Source organism: Oryctolagus cuniculus, chromosome 11, assembly GCF_051225735.1.
Source record: "Oryctolagus cuniculus isolate XC-2025 breed Fujian yellow rabbit chromosome 11, ASM5122573v1, whole genome shotgun sequence".
Classification (NCBI taxonomy): Eukaryota; Metazoa; Chordata; class Mammalia; order Lagomorpha; family Leporidae; genus Oryctolagus; species Oryctolagus cuniculus.
In genome coordinates, this window is record NC_142877.1 from 113,697,041 (window position 1) to 113,720,445 (window position 23,405).

The 23,405-nt window shown below is 58.3% G+C and overlaps 1 protein-coding gene across 2 annotated transcripts in view; it reads right to left on the reverse strand.

Moving 5' to 3' along the window:
• The window catches only part of MYH9 (myosin heavy chain 9), an 87,703-nt gene that overhangs the window by 34,621 nt on the left and 29,677 nt on the right, over nucleotides 1–23,405 (reverse strand). For both annotated transcript variants that reach the window (XR_016217020.1, XM_051845941.3), the window contains exons 3-5: nucleotides 17,905–18,061; nucleotides 4,011–4,038; nucleotides 3,116–3,209 (exon numbers count right to left, since the gene is read on the reverse strand). Coding sequence is in view for 1 of the 2 variants with exons in the window: in XM_051845941.3 (XP_051701901.3) it covers nucleotides 3,116–3,209; nucleotides 4,011–4,038; nucleotides 17,905–18,061 (279 nt within the window). In the remaining variant the exon portion in view is untranslated. The remainder of the gene's footprint in view (nucleotides 1–3,115; nucleotides 3,210–4,010; nucleotides 4,039–17,904; nucleotides 18,062–23,405) is intronic.

Below are 23,405 nucleotides of genomic sequence, written 5' to 3' on the forward strand. Positions count from 1 at the left end.
TCCACCTGGACGGTCCTACACTCAGACCACGCAAGTCCGCCTGGACGGTCCTACACTCAGACCACGCAAGTCCACCTGGATGGTCCTACACTCAGACCACGCAAGTCCACCTGGACGGTCCTACACTCAGACCACGCAAGTCCACCTGGACGGTCCTACACTCAGACCACGCAAGTCCACCTGGACGGTCCTACACTCAGACCACGCAAGTCCACCTGGACGGTCCTACAGTCAGACCACGCAAGTCCACCTGGACGGTCCTACACTCAGACCACGCAAGTCCACCTGGACGGTCCTACACTCAGACCACGCAAGTCCACCTGGACGGTCCTACACTCAGACTACACAAGTCCGCCTGGACGGTCTTACACTCAGACTACGCAAGTCCACCTGGACGGTCCTACACTCAGACTACACAAGTCCACCTGGACGGTCCCACACTCAGACCACGCAAGTCCCGCCTGGATGTTCCTACAGACTACGCAAGTCCACCTGGACGATCCTACACTCAGACCATGCAAGTCCACCTGGACAGTCCTATAGACTACACAAGTCCACCTGGACGGTCCTACACTCAGACCACGCAAGTCCACCTGGACAGTCCTACACTCAGACTACACAAGTCCGCCTGGACGGTCCTACACTCAGACTACACAAGTCCACCTGGACGGTCCTACACTCAAACCACGCAAGTCCGCCTGCACAGTCCTATAGACTACACAAGTCCACCTAGACGGTCCTATAGACTACACAAGTCCGCCTGGACGGTCCCACATTCAGACTATGCAAGTCCGCCTGGACGGTCCTACACTCAGACCATGCAAGTCCACCTGGACGGTCCTACAGACTACACAAGTCCGCCTGGACGGTCCCACACTCAGACTATGCAAGTCCGCCTGGACGGTCCTACACTCTGACTACACAAGTACGCCTGGCTGGTCCCACACTCAGACTACACAAGTCTACCTGGATGGTACTACACTCAGACCACGCAAGTCCGCCTGCACGGTCCTATAGACTACACAAGTCTGCCTAGGCGGTCCTATAGACTACACAAGTCCACCTAGACGGTCCTATAGACTACACAAGTCCGCCTGGACGATCCTACACTCAGACCACGCAAGTCCACCTGGACGGTCCCCTCACCACGGGCTGCTTTGCGAGCTGCAGCCCTGACAGAAGCGCAGCCTCTGCACAGCAAGTGAGGCTCAGGATATCCTGGCTGGAGGTCTCGGGGCGGGCACACAACCACCAGCAGTAAAGAGAGCAGGCTCCCTCCTGGGGTGTGTACACCAGGCTCCAGAAGACAAGGCCGGCCAACCAAGCTCACGAAGCCTTTCCCGTGCCAGCTGCGTGTGGGAAATCACGGCACCGCCTCGGGCAAGGACGTTAACCAAACTGGTCCACGGCCTCTCACGCCCAGCCCAGCACCGATCGAAAGCCAGAGGCAGGGTCCATCCCTCGAGCTGGATGCAGGGCCACGGACTCAGAGCCCGCCACGCCACGCCACGCCACGCCGCGCGCTGGGAACAGTGCTGCCCCCGTCACCTCCTCCACACTCCGCCACACGCCTGCCTTTCTCCCTGCGGCTGCAGCCCCAGACGCGAGGCACCGGGTCTGTCTCGCTTCCCTCTCTCCGTGGTCCTCTCTCCTGTCCTCCGGGGCAGGGATTCCAATGTCACCCTCCCGGGAACCAGTCACATACGAGGCATGCAATAAACAGTTGGATTTTACTGAGATTTCAGAAATAGAAAACCACAGCCAGAGGAACTCCTACCCTCACGGCTCTGTTTTTAAAACAGGCCTCCTGGAAGAATGGAAAATGGGGAGTGGGGAGAGAGAGAGGTGGAGAAAGAAACGTTATTAGTTTCTAAATATAACTCCCGACGCCCCATGGCAAGTCTGGAGGAACCTGGCGCGGGAAGTTGCTGCTGGACCGGTTCCAGGAGCCTGTAGCAGGACACTGTGCAGGACGCCCCCAGGTCTTCATGCAGAGACACACGGCCCGACTTACTTGCGGACGCCAGTAAGGCAGGGCTCCCCCGGGGCCTCAGGGGACGCCACGGGGGAGTTTCAAAGTGTGTGCTTAAGGGAGAGGGAGAGGGAGAGGGGAAGAGAGAGAGGAGGAGAGAGGGAAAGCGAACCCCACGGTCATGCTTGGGGCTGATTGCCCCCGACCTCTGGGAAACTCCAAAGTGACACCTCCCCAGCACTGCCTCCTGCTGGCACGGTAGCTGCAGGTGACAGGGCTGGCCATCTCCATCTGCAGCTCTGGGAAAGAGGGTGCCGAGGACAGGGTTCTGCACGGGATGAGAGAGCTCCGGTGTGCCGGGCGTGACTGCAGTTTCTGAGAGCAGCCAGTGGACAGGGCCGTACTCATTCTGCGGGAGCCGTCGTTCAGAGTGCACGAGAGGTCACGGTGCGTCACCCCCAGCCCCTCTGCCCCACACAGTCAGTGAGCTGAGCCTACGAGAAGAGTTCTAGCTGCGGAAAGTGACAACGGTGTAGAGTGAGAAGCCGCTCAGGAAAAAACACAGAGTTCCAGGGCACACGATGGCAGCACATACATGCCCGGTGCAGACGTGCAGCAAACGTGCAGCTCACCTAGCCAGGACGCTGCCGACTTCCACCACAATCCACCAAGAGGGAGAGGGAGAAAAACGCACGTGAGATGTCTTTCCAATCGCCCCTTCTCTCTGCTGGGGGCTAGCCACCGGGGGTGCTTCAACAGCAGGGGTTCAGACACAGGCCTGCCCGACACCCCTCGAGTCTTTGTGCATCTGAGAACCGAGTCATGGAATCTCTTCCAGCCTCACAGGTACAGGGCACGCAGCGGTCAGCTGCTGATGCCCAGAGTGCTGCTCTGCAAACCCTGGGGTGGCTCCAGTTTCCATAGCAGCTTGGAGAGTGAGGAGGCCAAGGGCGGGAGGGGCTTGCTGCCCAGGGACCACTCCCAAGGCGGCGAGGCTGCCGCCTCGATGGAAGCACTCACACTCGGCTTCGTTCCCCAAAGCTTCCTTTTTCAAACCCAAAACCATGATCACTAAGCGCTCGTCCGCAAGCACCCCACTGAAGTCCCAGCAAGCAGCGGGCAGGAGGGAGGGCCGGTGCTCACCTGGTCCTTCTTGCTCTTGTGTGAGGAGGCCACGTGAGCCAGATACTGGATGACTTTCTTGGTGTTTTCTGTCTTGCCAGCTCCAGACTCACCCCTGCCAAGAACCAAGGAAATCCCCGGGTGAGCCGCGGCCAAGTCCTTGGACCCTGTCCCCGCTCACCGCGTGCTCCTCTGTCTACTGTTTCTGCCATTCTGCTGGGTGCCCGTCAGGGACCCCAGGCCTACTGGCAGAAAAAACGGGAAGGCCAGGTAAATGCGGAGTTCTGGACTCCTCACTGTCCACTCCCCTGGCCCTCCGAGGCTGGACAGAAGTAAACTTGTGTCCACTGCCTGCCCTGCTCGCTTGGCAGCCTGCACATCCCAGTGTTTTAGGAATCAGTCCCGGGCAGCTGTTGACTTAGAGGTCAGAAGCAGCTCCGCACGGCCCGGGGACGCTTCACTTCCGGACAGGTTCTGTCCTGCTCACCGCTCCGGCAACGGCATCCTCTGCCTCCCAGAGCTCAGACGCGGAGGCGAGAGGCCCCAGCGTCAGCCCCAACCTGGGCAGTGAAGGCACCTTCAGAGCCCCGAGGGATGCACTCTGCTGGGAGCTGCCCGGAGGCCGACCACGCCCGCTGTCCCTGCGGGAGAGGGCGCGTGGCTTCCTCTCTGCTATAAACCCCGCCCCCACCTGCTCTGTGGACGAAGGCTGATTGAATCTTTGGCCATGACATCAAGCTCATCTGTGCTGTGGGGCCAGAGTAAGAACACACAGCACTGCGTCCGATCCCCTGGGAATCGGAGGAGGAGGGCCTTGAACTGGGACTGGAACTCAGCGGCCTAGGAGTCTACGGGATAAGAACATTCTCTGCTCGGGAACGGGTACACAGCAGCCCCCCAGCACCCAAACACTTACGTGCACAGGATGGACTGGTCTTCTCGGTCTGAAACAGAGGAGGCGCCGTGTTAACATCAGCCAGACACAGAGCCACCCATTCCCAGACACAGAGCACAACCCTCGGTGGCTGGGCCTCTGCGACCCAGAACCCCACCTGCCTGTGTGCCTCGCGCAGAGGGGCAGCCAGCACCCCCAGACAGCCGCTCCTGCCTCCCTATGCCACCCGCCCCACCCCTAAAACCAGGAAGAATGCTGTCTCCCCGCCTTAGATGAAGCCAAGTTCCAGAAAGCTCCCCGGGAGCTACTGTACTGCAAAGCACAGTGGGGCCGGGATGCCCTGTGAGTCTACCTGGGGGGCCGCGGTATGTGCAGTAAAGCCTGGGGCAGGTGCTCTAAATGCGGCCTCCAGTAGGCAGGGAGCACCGTCAAGGAGCAGCTGACAGGCCTGCCTTGCAGCGGGACAGCCTGAGGCCAGAGCACAAAATCTGGGATGCGGCCCAGCCTTCTCTGAGCCCTGGCCCCGCCCTCACGTGAACACACCAGCGTGGCCACCCGCACGTGGAAGGTGCCCAGGGGTGTCAGTCTAGCGGGAGCTTCTACGGGACAGTTCCTGGAGTTCCCATGACAACCTGTTCTCTGGGCCCACGAGTCGGGAGCTCCCAGCACTGCTCAGCAGGGAAGGACAGAAATCCTCACGGCCCTTGGGGTGCAGGGGAGCCGTGACGCCCCCACTGAGGACGCTAAGGTGGACGGCAACACAGCAAGAGAATCTGGGGGACCCTGGCTAGCGCCGGGGTCTTAACCAAGAGCTGCCCTTTTCCTCCCACCCCCATGAACTCCTATGCAGCCTGAACCAGAGCAGCCTGGACCTAACGTGGTGTCTGGGCTGAGGAATTGACTGCGCCAGTCTCGGCTTCAGTATGCAGCACTGAGTGACACAAGGCAGGCCTGGCGTGGGACCCTGGCAGCAGAAGGGGCTCTTCTAGTTGCTGCTGTCTCCACTCCACCGTCAGGAAGTTGCCCGTTGGGGCAGTGGTGGTGGTGCCGTCACAGTGGCATCGGTGCTGTACACAGATGTGGCTGGTGGCCATCTGTAGAGGACGCTCCCTGCTCGCACGGTGAGGCACCGGCGTGACTCACAGCTTTCTGCACAGCCCCAGGACATGGATTTAGCGTTCAGTCTGGCCAGTGCTGCCCCAGGGAGGTCGCCTGCCTCTCCCCAGGGCGAGCTCTCTAGCATGTGGGACTGGACACCGGCCCCCACCTCCCCGGTCATTTGGGAGGGAAAGAGGGAGACCGGGCAGAAAGAAAAAGAACAAGCCTCACAGCCCACACACGCAGCTGCTGCCCGCGCCCTCAGCTGCAGCCTTCCTCCCAGCCCCCCAGGAAATACCAGGGGGGTGGGGGCGCAGGCAGAACTCGGGCGCGCGCGCGCGCGCGCGCACACACACACACACACACACACACCCCACCCCTCAGGCGACAGCCCGAAGGAAGCAGCTCTGCTCCCCACCCCGCCTTGTCTCACTGCCCAACAAGGAGGAGGTGAGAGCTGGGCAGAGCCTCGATCAGACAGGAGGAGCATGGGAAGAGCCGGCAGGGGCCAAAGCCTGGGGATGACCACACAGCTTTCATCCCTGGCTCCCACACAGCACAGCAGTGCAGCAACTGATAAGGGCTGGAAGGGACACTTGGCCCTCCCCCGTGCAGCTCCCTGCGGTCTGCAGGGCTGCGGGCAAGTTTAGTCACTGCTCCACAAGCAGGCAGGAATGTACCTGCGCCTGCTGGCAAGGCGTGAGCGGCGCCGGCCCGGCACTACCATAAAAGGCAACATTCCCCATCCCTTGCAGAAGGCACCGTTTTCCCAGGGCTGTCCGGGCCCGTCCTGGGACGGCTGGAATTCCTCTAATGCATGAGGAGTCGCAGGCTCTGTTGCTCCGCAACAGGAAGCAGAGCCCCCACACATGCGCCTGGGCACAGCTGCACATGGACACACACATGTGCAGAGAAACACGCAGACCCACGTGGGCGTGCGCACACAGAAATGCAAACACATGGGCCTGTGCCCTGGTGCATGACGGCGTGTGTACACAGACATGTACAGCTGCACACACGTGCACAGGTGTAGACACACGTGCAAAAAGGCGGTGCACGCGTGTATGCAGACATGCATGGGCACACACACACATCCAGAGCCAGACTCATGACCTAACCCCTGGCCAGCCCACCAACCCCAACTTTTCCACCTCTCTGACCTCTCACTCCAAATGCCAGAGAGGAGTGGGTCCCCCCTCAGCATAGCCTCAGCACGCACGCTTCAGTCTGTTGGGCCACAGACAGTCCTTTGGACAAGGGCTTTTAGAAAGGAGACTGATGGGGGGCCATCCTCATTTCTTCACCTCTGGCCCCCACCGCTTAACCCCCTAATCCACCTGCCCAGAGTGATTCACACACGGCCCCCTTTGTGCGGCCACCCAGTAACCTTACGAGGCAGGCGTCACCATCCCGCTGTGCCTAAGTCTTTTCTCACGACAGTCCTTCTGACCGCTGGGAACTCTCTCGGCCAGCGTGCCCTTGGCCTTGACCCTGTGCATTCTGTGGGGACCTTCCCCGGCACCCAGCATCAGCCCTGCCTCGGGATCCGCCCGACCCGTTTGTTTCAGGCCTGGGAGTGCACCGGAACGCTCTGCTCTGCTGCCACCTCGGCGGGGCAGGGGCACACACAGGCTATGAGGCGCTCTGCAAGGGATTTCAGGTTTTCAAAAGGGAGAAGTAAGCAAATCAGCAGCAGCAGTTTTTGCTCAGATAAAATCTTCCCAGATCCCTGAGCAGGGACGGTGTGTGGCCCCTCAGAGCACAGTTTGACAACCAGTGGGCGTCAGGAGGAGAGGAAGCCACCGGCTGGCTCCTGAGCCCTGAGACCCGCCCTGCACTTCCCCAAACAGTGCCCACACACCCCCACACCGCCCTCCAGGGATCTGAGGGGTGCTCTGAGGACAGAAGGCAATAGCCCGCCCGAGGCCCGCAGTGTGGGGCGGCTGCCCCGCGCCCGCTGCATCTCAAAGCTGTCCTGGGAGCACGCCCAGAACCACAAGAACGACTTTGGTTACGCATTCAGTGACCCGGCCTTTCCCTCCAGATTTTATTTTAAACTTCGCTATGCCCCGAGGCTGAGCCCACGTGATGAGGTCACTCCCCCACTCCCCGCCCCCCACAGGTGTTTCCAGCCCACGCGGGAGGAGAAGCCGAGCCCAGGGATTTCAGCCCAGGTATCTCATCCCAGGTTCAAACCTGGGTGGGGGCCTGCTGCTCACTTCCTCTGTGAGAGGCGCTGCAGCCGATTCTTGTCCATAAAAGGCCGCGAGGCCCACACAGTGGTGACATCAGCCCGACAGGAAGCACTGAAGGAAGGCAGCGGGGCCCTGCTCACCAGCAGCCGCCGCTGGGCCTGACTCACCGCCAGGATCCCCGCCATGAGGCCTTCCTGAAGTTCCCTTGAGGAGTGGCCCTCCTGGGGCTACGCCGGGAGTGCCCTGCCCATGGGACCCCGCAGTCAGAGAATGGATGTGGGACAAGGAAAGGGCAGCTTGGAGGTGGGCCACAAGCCTGCATGAGGTGGGACTGTCGGGATGAGCCACGACAAACGTGAACGTTCCTGGGTGGCTCACTGCACAGGCTGTAACGGTCTGGCGACCCCCGCCCTGGGTCACCTGGGACAGGGAGGTGTCAGGCAGCTCTGCCCTGGCATTGAGCCCCCAGAGTCACTTCCCCCGAGACCCCCTTGTTGGGAGGTCTAGGGGCCAAGGCGCACAGCACTTTACAAGGTATACAACCTGAGGGCTTTGCAGTGGGAAGTCTCTGGTTCATCATCTGGGCCTGGAGATCAGGGTACAGAGCCAGACCAAAGTCACACGAGCTGGGCTGAGGACCCAGGCCCCTGGGTACCCTGTCCTTCCCAGACTGCCTTCCACTGGGAGCACCTACAGGCTGGGCACTCGATAGCACGTGGCCCTACTCCACTGCCAGCCCGATTCGCAGCTTGGGTAACAAGCTGTAGGGAAGCAAGAAGAGGTGAGAAAAGGCAGGTGCTGTCCTGGCGCCCCCCAGCAGCCTGCCCGGCCAGCCGTCAGCCAGTGCAGAAGGAAGCCCCTGTGCGCGCTCCTAAGTGCACAGTGTGGTCATCCGGTTGCACAGGTGGGTAGGTATCCAGGCCGAGGGAGCCACTCGGCATCAGCACTGCGCACCAGAGACCTGGCCTCCGGCTGCACCCCGCTGCGCGCCTCAGGGAGGAACTTGGCCCAAGTCCCCGGCTGCAGCAGGCAGAGCACAAGCAGCTCTCCCGCAGAACCAAGCTCAGGGGACTGCTCTGAGCACAATGCCAGAGAGCAAGTGAGGCCTCAGACAAGCCTGCTCTTGGCCAAAATGCACCCACGGAACTCAGGCGAGTTCCCAGGGCACAGGCAAAGCTGGCAGAGTGGCCACCGCTGGCTGCTTAGCCACCTCTCTCACCAGCGAGACTGGGGGCTGCTGCAAAGGAGGCGCCAACGGGTTTGTCAGACTGGAGGGAAATTCCAAAGGCAGCCGCCGTGCCAACCGCGCACAGCAAGTGCCACGGGTACCACGCCGAGGTCAGCCCCGCCCTGCTGCTCTCCACAGGGAGAGAGGGTCCTGCAGGAGAGGCACCGGCCACTGTTCCCAGATCTGCAGGAGGCTGGATTCTCAGGGAGGGGTGAGGCAAGGACACGGGATACACACAGGGAAGGAGACGGCCACAGCCAAGCAGTGCCCAGGACACAACAGGCCGCCCCCGGAGCACGACCAGTCACGGCTGCCCCAGTGAGCTGGTCGGGCCTGATGGAAGGCCCCGGAGTACTAATGCGGAGAGGAGCAGCAGTGGTACACACAGCACAGCCTGAAGAACCTGTGGCTCCAGGGACCTTGGAGCCGGGGCCACCAGTCGGAGCAGACACGCTGGCGACTTTCCGGCGGGAACCTGCCGCTGGAGCACAGCTCACACTTCCCTGCGCTCAGACCTGCGCCCCGTCCCTCTGCGGAGCAACGCAGGCTGGACACAGTGTCCGTGGAGTCGCAGAGCCCGGGCAGCAGGACGTAACTCCAGCAAAGAGGCAGGGAGAGGAAACCGCCTCTTCTCTCCCAACACATCCCTGTTCCACCCTGCTGTAGTCTCAGAGCCAGAACCTGGGAGAACAGGAAAAACAGGCTGGGACACAGCAAAACGGGCAGGAAACCAGGAAACCGCTGAACCTGTTGTAGGGGGTGGGGGAGGCACCGCAGCACAAAAACCCCGGGCCAAGCTTTCAAGAACCTGTGAGTAATCGCTGAGGAACTGCGAAGCTGCTGACCAAAAGTATCCCCATTCCTGATCACGGTGTCAGCTCTTTTAATCAACGAACTTCTCAAATGCACCAGCCTTCTGGCATCCTTACCACCTAAAACCAGCAGTAAGCAGTTCTCTCACGGCCCCAAACCCTTCTTTTCCCAGTAGCTGAGCAGTGTCCTTACCAAGGACATTTATGTTGATTCCCCAATCTGCTTATCAAAGTTATAAGCTGGGGCCAGCGCTGCGGCGCAGTGGGTTAACGCCCTGGCCTGAAGCACCGGCACCCCATATGGGCGTCAGTTTGAGACGTGGCTGCTCCACCTCCGATCCAGCTCTCTGCTGTGGCCTGGGAAAGCAGTAGAAGATGGCCCAAGTCCTTGGGCCCCTGCACCCACGTGGGACACTTGGAAGAAGCTCCTGGCTCCTGGCTTCAGATCGGCACAGCTCCAGCCATTGTGGCCAATTGGGGAGTGAACCATCGGGTGGAAGACCTCTCTCTCTCTGCCTCTCCTCTCTCTGTGTAACTCTTTCAAATAAATAAATAAATCTTTAAAATAAAATAGAACAAAAGTTATAAGCTAGGCTGGCACTGTGGCACAGGGGTAAAGTCGCTGCCTGCAGTGTCGGCATCCCATATGGGTACCTGTTTAAGTCCTGCTCCACTTTTGATCCACATCTCTGCTATGGCCTGGGAAAGCAGTGGAGGATGGCCCAAGTGCTTGGGCTCCTGCACCCACGTGGGAGACCCGGAAGAAGCTCCTGGCTCCTGGCTTTGGATCAGCACAGCTCCGGCCTTTGGAGAGTGAACCAGTAGATGGAAGACCTCTCCCTCTCTCTTTCTGCCTTTCAAATAAAATAAATAAATCTTAAAAAAAAAAAAAAAAAAAAAAAAAAAAACCTGCAAGGTTGCAGGTTCCCAGCAGGCACTTCTCTCTCTTCTCCCTCTCAGCCTGCCCAGAGCAAGGTGCAGAGGGCTTGCTGTGTTGGATTAAAACACAAATAAAAAAACCAACCTGAAGTTGAATTTTGGCAAAGGATACGTTAACCACAGAAACTTTTCTTCCAGAAAGAATTTCTCAAAATAAGACCGACAAGCAGGACACATTCCAAGTGAGCAGCCTCGCTCTGGGGCCAGACTTCCTTTCTGGGGGGCAGTGGGCCATGGCCCCCTCCCCCCGCTGTCCACCAGCAGCAAGGAGGGCAGGTGGGCGCCTCAGGGCTGCAGAACGGCCCCCATCAGGGCAGAGCCCAAGGCCTCAGTGCTGCAGGACTAGATGGGACACGTTCCCGCAAGCTGCGCCGTGCCTGCATGTCCCGCGCACTGCCGGGAAGACGGCTTTGACAGGTTCCTTCCTGGGTCTCCACTAGAGGAGGGAGTGTCTCTGAGCAGGTTTTTTAGAAAGCCCGCCTGGAGGACGCCTTTGGTTATCATCACTAAGCAAGCAGGAGCACGGATGTGAGCAGTGACTGACTGAGGGTGCTGTGGCCAGCCGGGCAGCTCAGTCCACACTGTTGGCCGAGCTGTGGCACACCGCTTCAGCTGCCGCTCGGGAGGCTGGCGCTCTGTATCAGAGGGCTGGTTCGAGTCCTGGATGCTCCACTTCTAATCTAACTTCCTACTCATGTGCCTGGGAAGGCAGCAAATGATGGCCCAAGTGCTTGAGCCCCTGCCATCCACATGGGAGACCAGGATTGAATTCCTGGTTCCTGGCTTTAGCCTGACTCAGATATGGCTGTTGTGGGCATTTGGGTAATGAAGCAGTGGATGCAAGATCGATCGATCTCTGTGTGTGTGTGTGTGTGTGTGTGTGTGTGTGTCTCGCTTTCTGTGACTCTGCCTTTCAAACAAATAAATCAGTCTTCTTAAAAAATAACTTAAAAAAATTTGTCTTCAGGGTAGGCATTTGGCACAAGATTCCGTACCACAGTACCTGAGTTCAAATCCTGCCTTCACCTCAGATCCCAACTCCGTGCTAATGTGCACCGTGGGCAGCAGCAGGTGATGGCTCAAGTACTTGGGTCCCTGCTACGAACATGGGAAACCCAGACTAAGTTCTGAGCTCCTAGCTTCAGCCTGGCCCAGTCACGGCGAATGCGGGAATTCGGGGAGTGAACCAGCAGGTGAAAGGTATCTCTTGGGGCCGGCGCTGTGGCACAGTGGGTTACAGTCCTGGCTTGAAGCGCAGGCATCCTATATGGGCACCGTTTCAAGTCCCGGCTGCTGAGCCTCTTCCAATCTGGCTCTCTGCTATGGCCTAGGAAAGCAGTAGAAGGTGGCCCAAGTCCTTGGGTCCTTGCACCCACGTGGGAGACCCAGAAGAAGCTCCTGACTTCGGATCGGCTCAGCTCTGGCTGTTGCGGCCATCTAGGGAGTGAACCAGCGGATGAAGATCTCTCTGTTTCTACCTCTCTCTGTAACTCTGTCTTTCAAATAAATAAAATAAATCTTAAAAAAAAAAAAAAGATATCTCTTTCTCTCTCTCTAAAGATTTAAAATCTGCTTTCTGATTCTTACAGCCGGCCTTTAACAGGTACTTACTTAAGCACCGGCCTGGTCTCACACATCTGACCCCAAGTTCAACTCTTACCACCACCCTGAGATGTAAATGTTAGTAGCCCCCAAGAAGGGTGGCAAAGGAGGCTCTGTCAGAGAAAAGTTACTGGCCGCGCCGGCCCAGAGTCACTGCTCCCCTCGGTCCAAGCCCAGGCCTCCCCTGCACACCTCACGTCGTCCTGCTCACGAGGCCCACAGTCCCTGGCAGCCTGCAGAGGTGCTCCTCAGTGTCCGTGTCGGAGCCCATTCCCACCCCAGCTGCCCTCAAGGCTCAGCGTTGTGCTCGGACCCTCATCTGAACCTGACTCAGCTGCCTCTGGGGTCTAGATATTGACCTCTTCCAGGAGGGCCTCTGGCCTGCTGCTCAGTGCCTGCACCCAGTAGGTGCTCGGCTGGCACAGGGACCCCACTGTGGGCAGGCACAGGACAGGCCCTCCTCGGTGAGCCTATGCTGCCTCCCTAGGCACATGCGACACACAAGGCAGCTCCAGGCCTCCTGGCAGACAGCGGGGCCTTTGTGTGCCGAGGGCTGGCAGGCTCCCGGCCGGCACATTCCTGCCTAAGCGCGGTCATCGCATCAGAGGCCCCCCTCCGATTCGGCAGTGATCTGTCCTGCTCTGCGTTCAGAATCAGGCTGTACCCTCGAACCAGCTCCCCGGCCTCTGACACACCCGGTGCTTTCCCTTAGACCCGGTTCTACAGGAGCAGCAACCAGCTGGGCAGGGAGACCGTGAAGAGGGGCGCAGGGAAGGCTTCGGCCCCAGTCTCCACCTAGCCTCTGGCCGGAGAGACTTCCTTCAAGAACCGGCCAGGTGAAGGAGCGACAGCAGTGCCCACAGTCCTGCAGCCGGGGTGGGGGTGGGGGTCCTCAGACACGTAATGAGAAGACCCTGGTCTCTAGGCTGCCTCTGCACAGGCCATTCACATACAAGGCCCGCCCCGTACCTGCGGATTCAAAGACCACACCCATAGCGTGGTTCCCCCACAGCTGTAGCCACTGAGGGGACACTGGGCTCAAACACGGAGCAAACACTCCTGGCACAGCTCCGCTGGGAAGCAGAGGCAGGGCAGGGAGGGGCCGGCACAGGAGAAAGGGTTAAATAGCTTTCAGATCTATTTAGGGCTGGAATGAAAGCGGACCCCGCGCCGCTCCCCAGAAATGCTAGCAGCTCATTAAAATACCATAAAGTCACTGAAAGCGAACCAAAGCTGGCACCAGAGCTAATTAACGGAGAAGCAGCGCTTTTTGTACTCTTGCTGGCGAGATGACCGAGCTCAAGCTGAATTCTTCAACTGGCCAGCTCTGCAAGAACACGCCTGTCTCACCCACAGGGGCGACCCCGGAGGGCCTGGCCCCAGCGCAAGCCCAGTTCCTAGCAGTCGGACCTCTTAGCCTGCACGCCTTGAACCTGCCCTAGGTCACTCCCTGCGCCCCTTTTAAATCCCTTTCCTCCTGGCGAGGTCAGCAGCACGAACCTCATGCTCTCACGCCCTCCTGGCCCTGAGGAACTGTGCAGTCCTCAAGTGGGGAGACCCGTTAATGGCCACAACAACAAATTAACCAAGTGGGAAAGCCAAGGTGGGGAGGGTGAGCCGACCAAATCACCACAACTTTAATTAAACCCAAGGCCAGGATTAAAACAACAAACTGAAGTATGCCGGGCACGCCTGGGCTGTGCCGTAACCACTTACTGACAGATACCTGCAGCTTTGCACCGGCTGGCAGCCCTCAAGAGCCCTCCCCGACCACCCCCGGCCTCAGTGGCCACACCTCCTCCAGCTCCAAGACACAGGACACCTGCTGGTGTTGCTGCTGTGCCAGCACCGGGTGTAGGCAGTAACTTGCTTTGTCACATAGCTGTGGCCACAGACCTCTGTCTATAAACACGGCTGCCTCTCTACCTGGACCGCAGGACCTCTGCTGACATGCAGCCATGCCCTATCCTGGGCCCACAGCAGACAGCATTAATCTATCCTGCACTCCTTGCCACAAGGGGTTCCAGGCAACCGCTGCTGATCAATCAGAATTAACACTCAGGGCCAGCACTGTGGCACAGCCAGTTAAAGCACTGGCCTGCAGTGCTGGCATTCCACATGGGTGCCATTTCAAGTCCTGGCTGCTCCACTTCCCATCCAGCTCCCTGCTAATGTGCCTGGGAAAGCAGCAGAAGACGGCCCAAGTGCTTGGGCCCCTGCATCCACGTGGGAGACCAGGAAGAAGCTCCTGGCTCCTGGCTTTGGATCGGCACAACTCCAGCCATTGCAGCCATTTAGGGAGTGAACCAGAGGATAGAAGACCTCTCTCTCTCTCTCTCTCTTTCAAATTTAAACAAACAAACAAAAGAATTAACACTTAGAGTAAGACCAATGGGCGATGTTTAGTCCAGTGGTTCTACCCTCTGGGAAGCAGTATCTGGGGACACTTTTGGTGTCACAACTGGAGAGGGAAGGTGCTGCTGGCATCTAAGGAGGAGAGGCCAGGACGCTGCGTACAGGGCTCGAAACAACCGTCAACTCTTCCAGCCCCCAGTGTCACTAAGAAACCCCGGCCTGGCCTGACAAAGAGGCAGAGTGACACATAACTGATCACCCGAGCGCTACCAATACCCACCGGGGACAACAGGCCTAGGCCAGGGTGTGCAGGCAAAGCGGAGCCCTGCAGAGATGAAAGACCGAGGGAGGGGCCAAAGAGCTCATCTCATAAAAATCCCCAGACAAAGCCACCAACCACCCTAATTTGGCAGAATGAATGCTAGTGCGTCACAAGCCACAGCCGGCTCAGGAAGGAACTCTGTCTAGTTCTTGTTTAAAGGAAAAGCAGAAAAGGAACCATCTGGCCGTGCTTTTGATAAGACGCGGGCGACAAAGAACAAATGCAGTTCCCCTCCACGCCAGGTAGGCAGCATGTGCCAAGACTTTACTCCGAAGAGAAGAGAGTGCGACAGGCTGCACAGCCCGGGCGGGCGGGGGACACCTCACACAGGCCAAGAGCCGAAGACTCCTCTTGGAAACCTCCTCTGCGAGTGAACCACCTAGTCACAGCCAAGAGCAGCTTCGGTTTCAAACTCCCTGCCCATTCCAGGAACGAGACGCCCGATGCTAACGGCTTTGCAGGTCAATCACGAATGAGAAGGCGCAACTTTGCGACGGCTCAGGAATGTCCTCAGTGGTCCTCAATGTGGGAGCTGCAGCAAGCCCAGGGCTAAGCGAAGGCAGAGAGGAACTGCTCGGACTGTGGGTTAGAAAGCACGTGGAACCCAACTCTTGTATAGATATTAAAAAGCCCCGAGACTTACATGTCCCATGCCTGCGGATGTATTTCCTATCCCGGTTCCAAAAGGGGAAAACCCCTCCCTACTTGCCCTCACTATAGGAACTGTATGTGAATCCTATCGGGGCAGCTCTGCAATTCCTCCAAGGCTGTCTGTCACAGCCATGACTAAGGAAAGCTCCTTGGGCCCCTGCAGCCCCATGAGAGACCTGGATGAAGCTCCGGACTTTGGCCCGGCCCAGCCCAAGCTGTTGCAGTCACTTGGGGAGTGAACAAGCAGATGGAAGATCTAATTCTGCCTTTCAAATAAATAAAATAAATCTTAAAAACAAAAAAAAGGGGCTGGCACTGTGGTGTACCGGGTAAAGCCGCCACCTGCAGTGCCGGCATCCCATATAGGTGCCTGTTTGAGTCCTGGCTGCTCCTCTTCCGATCCAGCTCTCTGCTACGGCCTGGGAAAGCAGTGGAAGATGGCCCAAGTCTCTGGCCCTGCACCTGCATGGGAGACCCAGAAGAAGCTCCTGGCTCCAGGCTTTGGATCGACACAGCTCCGGTAGTTGCGGCCATCTGGGGAGTGAACCAGTGGTTGGAAGACCTCTCTCAATCTCTCTGCCCCTGCCTCTCTGTAATTCTGACTTTCAAATAAATACAATAAATCTTAAGAAAAAAAGGATGCATATGCAATAGGACAAAAAAGCTCACTGTCAATACAAGACAGGAGACCACAGCCGTGCCTGGAAGTGGGGTTTGATCAGCACAACCTACGATAATACCTGGCTAAGCTCCAAGAACACAAAGGCAGCGTGAACTCTGTCCACACCTGCGAGAAGAAAGCAAACGTGTGAACCCCTAAAGTCGAATACAGCATGACCAGGCTGAGGCATAAACCTAGCCCAGGTCATCTCCCTGCAGGGCTTCTGATCTGTTTCTGAAAACGGGGTGGGGACTTGCTAGGCACTGCAGGCAGGTGGAGCAGGTGTGGTGGTCTGGGGCAGAAAGACCTGTTAGAGAGCCGGCGCCGTGGCTCAATAGGCTAATCCTCCGCCTTGCGGCGCCGGCACACCGGGTTCTAGTCCCGGTTGGGGCGCCGGATTCTGTCCCGGTTGCCCCTCTTCCAGGCCAGCTCTCTGCTATGGCCAGGGAGTGCAGTGGAGGATGGCCCAGGTGCTTGGGCCCTGCACCCCATGGGAGACCAGGAAAAGCACCTGGCTCCTGGCTCCTGCCAGGATCAGCGCGGTGCGCCGGCTGCAGCGGCGGCCATTGGAGGGTGAACCAACGGCAAAGGAAGACCTTTCTCTCTCTGTCTCTCTCTCACTGTCCACTCTGCCTGTCAAAAAAAAAAAAAAAAAAAGAAAGACCTGTTAGAGAAAGGTAAGGAGTTCCATGTAGCCGGGAAGCTGGGTGTTACCTCTGGGGCAGTGAGGAGCCTGTCGAGACTCACCAGTTCCCAGGGCGTGTGTGTGTGTGTGTGTGTGTGATCAGACTTACATTCTAGACATTCTAGAAAGATGACTGCCTGGTAGAAGCCCAGAGGAAGGGCTCTATAACATGAACTGTGTGGGAATCCTATCTTAATACAGTTGTTTTTAAAATATATAGAGAAAGAAGGGTAAGGGGCTATACTAAAGGTGCAGGAAAACCCGCACGGAAGATTGGACTAAGGCCAGAGGGAAGATTGGACAAAGGACAGAGCCACAGGGGTGGGAAGGCAGAGAAAGGGGATCTGAAATAGAAAAGCAACGACACAGTGCTGACTGACCTGGGGGTAGGGGGGAGAAAAGAGTGGACAATGAGCCCGGGGCCCAGAACTTCTGTGCCTGGGTGGGAGGAGACAGTGGCCCAGCAGGAGGCAGCTGGGAGTGTGTGGCTGGTGGCATTCAGGTGGCAGTGCTGGCCCTCAGCAAAAGCACAGTGATCCCTGGAGTACAGGGACCGTGGGCTGACCAGACCTCAAGGGGCACACACACACAAGGGCAGAGGAGGAAAAGGAGAGCAGGACAGACATCAGGGCAAACCGAGAGAGGGCTGCAGGAAGGCGAGATTTTCCAAAGGAGTGGTCAAGACGGCCCAGAGCCAGGAGGAGGGGCAGGTGAGACAAGACTCACACGCACGTGGATTTAGCAACACACACACACCCCTTTGCCGGACAGTCTGGACAGGTAGCGGGCCAGGCCTCGGGTGAAGGGGTGGCTGGCAGGGGAGAAGAGAGGCAGTGTGCACGGACACTTCCTCCCAGAAGCCTCCCGGGGACAGGAGAGTCCAGGGGCAAGCCAGAGTGGGTGCAGAACCAGAATGGACTTCCTGACCGGTTTTTGAAGACAGGAAAACTGGAGCGTGTTTCCAGACCACAGGGAAGGAGTAAAGAGGAAGAGCGGAAAATAGAGGCAGGAGAAGGGACCTGGAAGACTGCAGAGGGAACTGGAGCAAGGGCTCTTTCTAGAACATTCTACCAACATATAAACACGTCCTCTGAACAGTCACTGGCAATCATATAAAGACTCACAGACCTCCATGGTGCACTGCCCCATCGCCAGCCACTGGATCTTGCAACTGTATAACTTAGTACCTGAGATGGTGTGGAGCCGAGGATCCACCTCTTGCAATTGTATAACTTAGTACCTGAGACGGTGTGGAGCCGAGGATCCACCTCTTGCAACTGTGTAACTTAGTACCTGAGACAGGGAGCCGACAGGAGGAGACGGCACCGGGAAGGCCGTCAGAGCCTGCCTGCCCCAGCGGCACTCACCTTGCATCATGCTCCTGTAGGCAGTGTCTGTGATGGCGTAGATGTGGGGGGGCATCTCGTGCCTCTTCTTGCCCTTGTACATCTCCACAATCTCTTCGGAGTAGATGGGCAGGTTCTTGTAAGGATTGATGACCACACAGAACAGGCCTGAATAGGTCTAGGGAAGAGCCACAGAGGAACCGGTTAGGGGGCTCACTCCCTCCAGCGTGACGGCGGCTTCGGTGCCAGCTCCCTGCTGCTTCACAGGCCCCTGGGTGGGCCTGCAGGAAAGCCCTCTCTGATCCCCCTTCCTCGTGGCGCCTGCTGCAGCTGTGGGGTACACGGCACCCTCTGCTCTGCCAGCTAAGGTCCTCCCCCTCACTGCCTGACCACAGCCAGCTGAGTGTGTGGACGAGCGAGTGCCTCAGGGGAGAGTCCACTCACAAACCTCGGGGCCCGGGGCAGCAGGAGACCTGTCTGTCAGGACGAGAGATGCACAGAGAGGAGCCGGCCGCGGCACAGCACACTGAGCCCTTCCACACGGTGGGACGCGTGGGCACGTCCAAGTTTCGGCCCTTCTAGGCAAACCTCACCACGCTCCTAAACCAACTAAATCTTCAGTGGGCTGGCGGATCACAGACCGCTACCCTCCCTGGAATCTTCTAGACATTCACATGAAGATCTGTCAGTGACCTAAAGACCACTTTCATGCCCCTGTGAGCCTTCTCCAAGACTCAGGTCTTCTCTTGGGAGAAACCCAATTCGTCAACCCTCTTAAGGAGAGGCAACTAAAACACATCCCGTACTCCAAAGTGTGACTTGACCAGATTAAAATCAGACCCTTGGGGCAGGCATTCAGCCCAGCAGCTAAGACACCGCGTCTCACATCCGAGTACAGGGTCTTACACCTGTACCAGCTCCGGACTCCAGCTTTGTGTTAACGCAGACTCTGGGTAGCAAAGTAGTGGCTCAATTTGCTGGGCTCCTGCCTCCCATGTGGGAGACCTGGACCAAGTTCTCAGCTGTCACTCTAGCCCCGGCCATCGCAAGCCCCTGAGGAATGCGCCAGAGGATGGGAGCTCACTCTGTCTCTCGAAATTTTTTTTTTTTTTTTTTTAAATCAGACCTCTATGGGGCCGGCACTGTGGCGTAGCAAGTGAAGCCTCCACCTGGGGCACCAGCATCCCACACAGGCACTGGTTCAAGTCCTGGCTGCTCCACTTCCAACCCAGATCCTTCTAATGCGCCTGGGGAAATAGTAAAGATGGCCCAAGTGCTTGGGCCCCTGCACATACGTGGAAGACCTGGAAGAAGCTACAGGCTCCTGACTTCAACCTGGTCCAGCCCTGGCCATTGCAGCCATTTGGGGAGTGAACCAGCAGATGGACGATTTCTCTCTCTCTTTCTTTCACTCTCTCTCTCTCTCTCTCCCCTCTAACTCTGCCTTTCAAATAAATACAAAATAAACCTTTAAAAAAAATCAGACCCCTAAGAGTCAGATGTCCCAAGTTCAAACGCCAGCAAAGGCACTTTTTTTTTTTTTTTAAGATTTATTTATTTTACTTGAAAGTCAGAGTTACACAGAGAGAGGAGAGGCAGAGAGAGAGGTCTTCCGTCTGATGGTTCACTCCACAACTGGCTGCAATGGCTGGAGCTGCACCGATCTAAAGCCAGGAGCCAGGACCTTCTTCCAGGTCTGCCACATGGGTGCAAGGGCCCAAGGACTTGGGCCATCTTCCACTGCTTTCCCAGGCCACAGCAGAGAGCTGGACAGGAAGTAGAGCAGCCGGGCCTTGAACCGGCGCCCATATGGGATGCTGGCACTGCAGGACAGGGTGTTAACCTGCTGCGCCACAGCGCCAGCCCCAAAGGCAACTTTCTTATCCTCGCTCCCATCCATTTCTCAATCTGTGAAATAGGGACAGACAGAAGTCTACACCTCAGCGCGTGGTCACGAGAATTAAGTAAGGTACAGTCCTCGGCGCAGCCCAGCACTGCCTCGGACTGAGGTCCTGGGTGGGGGAGGAGGGCATGTCCGGTGGCCATGGCATATACACGTCCATCTTCCCTCAGCGTCTCGAGGCAAATCCGTATAACCTGTGACTTCAGGTTCTTTTTCTAATAAATGTCCTGCTATTTCTTTCTCCCAAGACTGCTCATGGCTGCACAAGACCCCTGAGACCACCCAGAGACAGGTGCTCCGAGGGGGACACGGCTCTTTTTAAGTAGCTGGAGCAAGCCACGTATCCTGACACTGAGCCGGAGGCCAGAAGCGGCTAGGGAAGGGGGCTCCAGGCAGGCTCAGGCCTCCCCTGTTCCCTGGATCTTTCTGTTACCCCGTGACAAGTGGCCTCCACTTCTACTGCTCCAAAGAGGAGCCAGTCCCTTCTACCTGTGCCTTCTCGGGTCTGTGGAACCCTCATGGGGCCACACAGGAACCGGTCGTGAGGACAAACACTCAGCCCAAGGCTTCGGCACTCGGATTTTCTGAGCAGGAGTTAGACCGAAGGCAGGACTGGGATGCAGCCACCAACCACACACTGCTCTGCATTCAAAAGAGCAGCTGAGCTTGGAGACCAGCAAGTGTGTGTGGCTGACTCCTCTGTGTGGAGGGGCGAACGCAGCGCCCTCGACTTCCTTTTCGTCCTGGGATAATCAGGCATTTGTTTTCCCTTCAACCACTCTTGTCACAGGGACCAGCAAAGCTCTGAAGCAAAGAAGACCAAAGGCAGTAATTGGCCACCTGCAGGCTTAGGGATTACGGGAAGCAGGGGGTGAGAGAAGCCTCCTCTGGTCTCCCCCTGCGTGGGGACAAGACAGAAGGCCGGGGAGCAGCGAGGTCATCCCAGGAGCTCGGAAACAAACAAGCTTTGTTCCCGGGCTTTGAGAAACCCACACTCTAGGAAATCCAGTCCTAGGAATAAAGCCGAGGACACGTGGTCACATGTAGGGAGTGCCACAGAGCCAGATGTTGGAGAACAGCTGGGAGCTAGGGCAGCGGGGGACGGGGGGCATCAGACAAGCCTTTCGGACAGCTGGCTGGGCAGAGGGTCCCGTGAAGGGGTCTACAGGGGCTCCAGGTTCCCCGGGCTAATCCCGTAAAGTCGCTGGAGATGATCAGACTGAGCCCTGCGGAATGAGCGCCGCAGCTCAGGTGGGAGGGACGCGAGGCGCTGTGAGCTGACGGGGGCGCAGACACTGAGCAAGCGGCTTCGCTCCCACACAGCCACGCCAGGGAGCCGCTCCATTCACAGGCCACAGAGGCTCTTTGTGCCCAACCGCTCCCCCACCCAGGGGAGCTCACCCCCTGAAGAAAAAGACAGAGCAGCTGTGGCGCGGAATTAGCCACGCCGCCCACGAGGCTGGCAAACACGCGGCTCAAAGGCTCCTGCCTTGCAGGCTTGCGGTAGAGAGCTGGCCCGGGAAGAAGGCGGCACCCCCCACCCAGGCGGCCCCGTCAAGTGGCTTTGATCCCCACCCCCAGCTCTACACCTGCCGGGGTCTCCACGGAACAGTGGCGGAGACCACTAACTTCCCCTCTAGCACTGACGCTTAGGGAAGACCAGCGTGAGACGGAGGAACCGCACCCAGGAGGTGACGGCAAAGCTGCAAAACTGAGTTCTCGCCTCCAGCCTGAGAGCCCGGGGAAAAGTTCTGCTCCTGGCCACCACGTGCGCTTCCAGAGGAAAACCCACGCGTGCTGCTCACGGAGCGAAGCAGTAGCGCGAACACCGACCCTGCACATTAGTAACCAGGACCGCTCGGCGGGCGGGGAAAGGCGGGGGCCATCAGCTGCTGTAGGCCCAGGCTCCTGGCTTGTGTCATCCCCCAGGGAATCCCAAACGGGATCCTAGCTAAACAGGAGGAGCCACCTTCACTTAGAACGAATGGTGGTAGCCCCGACTGCGCAGGCCCTGCACTGGGCCGGCTGCTGTAGAATTCTGTGTGGAGTTCTCATAGACAAGGAAGTGAGGGCCCACGCAGCCGTGTCACATGGGCAGTACGGGACAGGGCCGGGTCCTGAACCAGGTCCCAGAGGCTCCAGCTCCCCTGGCCTGGGCACTCTGCGTTACCGAGCAGATGAGAGATCAGCGGGCTGAGAGCCAGCAAGCTCCAGTTCCGGTCTCTGCCCTGCCAACCCCTGGCTGTGACCTCACGTGAGTCTCCTGCTGTCTCTGGGTCTCAATGCTTCTCACCTGCCACGGCAGAAAGCCGGGCTCAGCTGGGCCATTAAGCAGGGTTTTTCCAAGGAGACGAATCCGTGCATCCACTTCACGCGCGTCCTCCGAGGGTGGTCACCCCCCCCACCAGCATTTCTGGACTGTTAGCGGTTAGCAAGGGAATGCAGTCCTTGCGGACGGTCTGGCAGGTCAGGGCTCCGGGCAGTCCAGATGGCCACGGCTCAGCCAGGGGTTCTGCACCCCAAAGGGCGCCGAGAAAGCCCAGCGCGGTGGGGCAGGGACAGCACCTTGTACAAACGTGCTCAAGGCTCTGAAATCACACGGGAGCTGACACGGCCGACCCCCTGGGAGCCGCTCGCTGCCCCGGCAGCAGGCTGAGGGGAGGCTCCTTCAGTCACGCAAAGCCCCTGGCCTGGCACCTGGTTTCCCCACCCGTAAGCTGAGAGGGCTGTGCCCATCACATGTGCCTTCCCTTCCCGTTGAAAAGCACTCTGATAACTGCCCTGTTCAGCCCGACAAGACCAGGACAGCTCCGGAGCACAGGTAAGAAAGAGCAGACGTCTGCTCCCCACTGGGGACAAAGCCAGGAGGAAACACCTCTGCACTGAAGAGAGGAACTTGGGATTGGCGCTAGAAAGGACTGGGTGGCGCCAGGGCCAGAAGAGCTGCGCCTGTCCCCAGGGGGTGGGCAGATGGTCATCTCCATCTTCTACCTCGGTGAGGTGCTGTCTCCCTGCAAAAGCAGCCCTGCGGGAGGATGCAGCGAAGACCACTCCCGATCCGTGGCCCGTCTGGGCCTTTGCACTGCCGACCCTGGGCCTTCACCAAACACGCATCACCTGTGCCCAGCCCAGTGGGTGCCGGCCTTCACCAAACACGCATCACCTGTGCCCAGCCCAGTGGGTGCCGGGCTACGTGTCGGAGGGGCTCCCTATTCAACCTTCTTCTTGAGTACCAGGGACCCAACCAGACAAACGTTCTTTATGCCTCTAGAAAGAATGAGGAGGCAGCGACACCAAGGAGACCGGGCTGAACGGTGGGTAGGCAGGGAACCAGATGGTGCAGCAGGAATGAGGGGGAAACCAGGAGACGGCGCCCCCAGATCTGGAAGGAATTTACCACACAGACCTGAACCTAGTTATCTTATTCCACCAGGGGGACCAAGGCCAGGGCACCCCCAAACACAGTGTTCTCCTCCCGCCATCTGGTCTACCGCAGGCTGCCTCCCTGTGCCCTTGACTGCACAGGATAAAGTAACGCTATGAGAACGCTGCCGTAGGCCACTCAGATGCCAAAGCTAGGCGTCTCGAGCCCACCAATCCTCAGGGCCCCTTCTCGGCC